Source organism: Bison bison, unplaced genomic scaffold, assembly GCF_000754665.1.
Source record: "Bison bison bison isolate TAMUID 2011002044 unplaced genomic scaffold, Bison_UMD1.0 scf7180017864289, whole genome shotgun sequence".
In the NCBI taxonomy this organism is placed as follows: Eukaryota; Metazoa; Chordata; class Mammalia; order Artiodactyla; family Bovidae; genus Bison; species Bison bison.
Window position 1 is genome coordinate 1,973,640 of NW_011494861.1, and position 5,397 is coordinate 1,979,036.

General features: G+C 43.6%; 1 protein-coding gene across 3 annotated transcripts in view; it reads right to left on the reverse strand.

Moving 5' to 3' along the window:
* The window catches only part of CLCN6 (chloride channel, voltage-sensitive 6), a 33,867-nt gene extending 28,575 nt beyond the window's left edge, over nucleotides 1–5,292 (reverse strand). For 2 of the 3 annotated variants that reach the window (XM_010849864.1, XM_010849866.1), the window contains exons 1-2: nucleotides 5,001–5,292; nucleotides 4,154–4,213 (exon numbers count right to left, since the gene is read on the reverse strand). In XM_010849864.1, coding sequence (XP_010848166.1) covers nucleotides 4,154–4,213; nucleotides 5,001–5,087 — 147 coding nt within the window. In that variant the 5' untranslated portion in view covers nucleotides 5,088–5,292. Of the gene's footprint in view, nucleotides 1–4,033; nucleotides 4,214–5,000 lie in introns of all 3 variants that reach the window. The other variant, XM_010849865.1, reaches the window with a different exon arrangement.
* Nucleotides 5,293–5,397: the final 105 nt, after the last annotated feature.

Below are 5,397 nucleotides of genomic sequence, written 5' to 3' on the forward strand. Positions count from 1 at the left end.
GATCTCTAATGCAACACAAATTCTTCCCCACACTTAAAGATTTATAAAATGAAAATACAATATTTATTGGAAAAAACAAAAACAACAAACTTGCATGTAAGTGGACCTGAGCACTTTAAACTCATGTTGTTCAAGGGGTAATTGTATGTCCACACACATATACATATGTATGTGTGTATGTATACACACACACACATTTTAATCAATTAAGTGACATCACATTCTAGGAACAAATGGGAAAAAATTAACATGTTGAAAAATATGATATCCTTCATGCCCAATATGTATAAAAATCACTAGCAATTATTTGCTTGATGGTTCTAATAATGCTTAGGCTCCATAAACATTGAGAAGGTTTGCAGACATCCACAACAGGCAAAGGTATAGCCACAGAAAGTAGATTAGTGCTTGCCTACGGTCAGGGGCAAGAAGAGTGGGCGGTGACTGCTAACAGGTGCATGTTTTCTCTCCGGGTGATGAAAATATTCTGAAATTGATTTGATGATAGTTGTGCAACTCTGTGAATATACTAAAAACCACTGCATGTACAATTTAAATGGGTAAATTGTATAGAATGTGAATTATAGCTCAATAAGGCTATTAAAAGGGGCATTTAGAAAGAACTGTAATACAAGAACACCAAACTTTTTTTTTTAAGCTTTGAAAATTTGACACTTGGTAAACATGTACCCATGAACTATATGATCTATTATTAAAACCAGATAATTACTTCTCCTTTGTCATGACTAATTTTCTGTTATTTCTGCTGTATATGTTGCTCTTTGGTTTGGGAAACTAACAACTTCTTTAAAATAAAATTCTTTAAAAATAAAACTTGTATAGGTAGGCTGCAGGGCTGATGTCCATGGTTATGAGCAAACATGGCATTCGGCTACAGGGCACAAATGGGGACTGAGGTGTAGCCCAAACTCACTCAGGAAGGCATCTTACGGCCCACACAAAAAGCACCTTCGATGGGCCTTTAGCAGAGGTGTCGGCGTTGAAATGACTCAGAGAGGGGAGGCCTGTTAGAAATTCTAAGTCCTCAGCTCTAAGGGGGTGCCTTTCTCTACCTCAAAAGGGCGCTATAGGTTCTGCGGCATGCAGAAAAACAACACTCCTTGGGAATGGTCTCATCCCACAAACAGGGAGTTGATATTATTCAAACCATCTATAATGAGAATGGATGTCAAACGGGGATTCTAACATCTTGTAAGATCCCGAACTTATTAAAGAAAAAGTCAAGTACATACAATGAACTTTTACTAAGGCAGGAACTGTGTGTGCTAGTCACTTGGTTGTGTCCAACTCTTTGTGAGCCTGCCAGGCTCCTCTATCCGTGGAATTCTCTAGGCCAAGAATACCAGGGTGGGTAGCCATTCCCTTCTCCAGGGGATCTTCCCAACCCAGGGATTGAACCCAGGTTTCCCGCATTGCAGGCGATTCTTTACTAGCTGAGCTACCAGGGAAGCCCACTAAGGCAGGAAGTAGCACATTTTAGAAAGATCTTCAGCAGAAGGGTTTTCTAGTTGATCCCTCATAAATAAAATCTGAGCTGACTTTTCTGAATCAATGCCTAACTAACTTGCTCTTACAGCAGATGCTCTCAAGAAGATGGTTAATTGAGAAATATTAATGACTCACATGGAAGAACATTAACCCATAAAATTTACACAAATATGCATATCAGGTGAGAGGAAATGCATTACTGACATGAGTGCAATTTAGCAAAAAGAGTGAAGGGAACAGAAGATCAATGGAGCAGACATGCAGTGTTGAGATCTCAGGAGGAGGATAAAGGCTGGGACAGTGTCAGTTGTAACCATCAGAATGATATCACCAGGTTCAAGGAGGGACGGCGAGGTGACAGCACGAAATGGATTATCATACTAATTCTTGCAAATCTTTCTACTGTGTACAAGCAAACACGTATTTAAGAGTTATGGGACTTCCCTGATGGTCCAGGGACTAAGACTCCATGCTCCCAAAGCAGGGGGCCCAGGTTCCATCCCTGGTCAGGGAACTAGATCCCACATGCTGCAACTAAGAGTTTGCATGCCTTGACGAAGATTCAAGGTCCCGCTTGCTGCAACTAAGACCTTAAATAAATTTTTAAGAAGAAATATGAGACAATACATCATTGGATATAGTGCTTTTTGATTGATTAAAAGCACTCACATCAGAGTAACACATTATGCCACTGCGGTACAGTTGGCAAATTTTAGACTCTTAAAATTATTTTGTTAAGTCAATTGCAAGGGGAAAAAAAAAGATGAAACAAAACAAAACAAAGATGAAGGTGGAATCTACTTCCTCTCAAACCTATTTGACTTAAAAGATGTATCAAGTGCAACGTTAGGACCTTACTTGGAACCCAACTCAAACAAACTATGAAAAAGTACTTATGACATTTATAAGACAACTAGAAAACCCAAACACTGGTTGTTTGACATCAAGGACTTACTGTGAATTTCTCAGGTGTGAAAATGGCACTGGCTTATGATAGGAAAAAAAGTGTCCTTACCCACTAGAGACTCGAACTGAATTATTTATGGGTGAAATGATATGATGCATAGACTTTCCTTCAAGATAATAGGGGACCGGGGAAGCGGATGGGCACACACACGCAACACGGTCAGGCACGACTGAACGATGCTGTGTGACGAGTACGGGGGGTTTTCAGTGTACTATTCTGCCCATTTGTCTACATTTATGATCTGTAGCTTCTCATGGAACTTAAAAAAAGTTCCATGAGAAGCTACAAATCATAATAGATACACTAAATTCTATAGCAAGAGTACATAAGATATTAGAAAGAAAATTAGTCTGGGTATGTTATTGCTCTAGAATATTGAATTTTTTAAGTACATGGTATTATTTTTTTTTTAAGTCATTAAGTATAGACACGATTAATCTCACTTTGGGAATTAGTTCTAAGAAAGCAATTAAAGATAAATAAGTAAGGATGGTCACCACCATGCAATTCATAACACAGAAAAGTCAGATAAAAAACATTATCTTATTTCATAGATAATGAAATACTATTTCCCCATTTAAAAATGAATTACAGAAAAGTATTGATAAACAAAAATTTGTTATCAACTGGGAGGGAAAACCATGTTAAAATAGTGTATTTAGTAGAATTTCACTTTGTTATTTAAAAGAAGGCACGGAAAAGGACGTTTAATAAAATGAACAGTCATCTTTTCATGAACAGGATTGTAGATTTTTCCCTAGCTTCTTTTTGCAAATCATATGAAAATCCTCTATCACAACCATGGCTTGTTTTTGCCATTTCAAAAGTCATAGAAATGTCACTATAAGCTGACTAAATAATAAAAGGTATACTCTAGCAGCACTGGCCTTCAGAGAAGGCAATGGCACCCCACTCCAGTACTCTTGCCTGGAAAATCCCATGGATGGAGGAGCCTGGTAGGCTGCGGTCCATGGGGTCGCTAAGAGTCAGACATGACTGAGCGACTTCACTTTCACTTTTCACTTTCATGCACTGGAGAAGGAAATGGCAACCCACTCCAGTGTTCTCGCCTAGAGAATCCCAGGGACAGGGCAGCCTGGTGGGCTGCCGTCTATGGGGTCGCACAGAGTCGGACACGACTGCAGCGACTTAGCAGCAGCAGCAGCAATGGCCCTACTGCTCCCCACCACACAAAACACACACACACACACTCTCTCTCTGAGTCCCGTGCATGAAGTCAGGAACTATAACCAAGAACTGACAATTCCGAGAGAAGCTGCTTGGGCAGGAAGCAATCATCTGAAAACTCAGTTCTCTTAGAAGAAAAGCAAGGCTTCCTGGCTCACACATGTTTACAAGCAAATGCTGTCAGTGGCTTTGACTCTGGGTCTCTACAAGTTACAAAAGCAAACAGTCTAATGGCAAACACATGCTCTAACCAGGTTAAGGTGCAACAGACTGATGAAAGCCTGAAGACACACTCAGACCCTGCTTTGAGGCTAAGGTGGAAAAAGGGCTTCTTAAACAGCCCATTCTGACAAAGAAGTTATCTCTTACCTACTCACTCCCTGGGAGAGAAGGTCACAGAGCATCTCTGGTTGGAATCCCAATGCTTCAGTCTGAAGTGAGCTGGTCATTCACTTCTTCTGTTACCCAGACAGCATCTAAGAATCTTACCTCATAGTCTTTCCTTGGAAGGATCTCATCCTCCTCCTCCTGTGTTTCTCCAAGGATGGTCTAGAAAAACAAATACAGAGCAGGGAGACCCTTTCAATGTTTTTAAAAGTGGAAAGAGACAGAAGGATTTACTGAAACCAGCTACTAATTTCTAAATCCTCTGTAGCCATTATCATCAAATGGGAACACCTAAAACAAACAAACAAAAACATTTTGGGATGGGGGTGATGTGGTGAGGGTATACAGTCATCAGCTGAGCTCTTCACGCCTACCATACATTCTTCAAATCACCACTCATCTTCAGGACACTTCAAAGATGTCACCTGCCAGCTTAAGAGGGAAAGAATTCAGGTTCCTTCTGACAACACGTGGAGTCTTACATCAGGAGAGACTTGTCAACTCTGAGGATACAACTCAAGTTTTCCCAGGGTGCTTTGCAGAGGGAAGCTGGATTATCAGTGACCCAGAAAGGGTGAAGGATACAGTGACAGAGCGCTGGAAAAACTAAGCCAGCGGCATGATATGCAAAGTCCAGTGAAGGGGCTCATTCTGAAAATGCTCGTTTCATTCAAAACTCCTTTTAGGTGAAAACTAAAAAATTAATATGGATGAGATTGACTGGAGCTGGCCTAGATCTTCCCTCAGATTCCAGGGAGGGCTTATGAGAAAAGACCCCAGACTTGGGCACGTGAAGTCGTGCAGATGCTTCGAGAGCCCGGCGTGAGGAGCCCAGGCCCCACCCGCGGCCACCTGCGGGCCTAGCTCGACCCGGCCCCACCCCCGGCAACGCCTCTTGCAGTCCCTTAGCAACCGCCCCCTCCCCAGCCCGACTCCACCCGCTCCTTACCAGCTCCTCCGGGGTGCGGGTCTCACGGTCACCGCAGCAGCAACACCACCTGCAGCAGCAGCACAGGGACCCCCTGCATCCCGCCATCTTCCTCCTTTACTGCCACTCTGGCCCCCTCTGCCAACCCCCCTCCCACCCAGGATCCGCGCCTCACGTGACTGGTCCCGGGAGTGTCACGTGGCCCTCTCGAGCTTGAGGATGGAGACGGGGAGTGGCTGCAGACGGGTGGGGCGAGGGCTCGCGTCACATGACGGCGGAGGGCCGGCTTCCAACGAGACTTCTGTGCGCGGCCATGTTGGGGGCGGGGCTTCCGGGCGTCCGCGAGGGCGGTTTCCGTCCTCTGCTCCCGCCTCCCTTAGCAACCTGACACCCGCGCCTCGCCTCCTCCCGAGCCCCG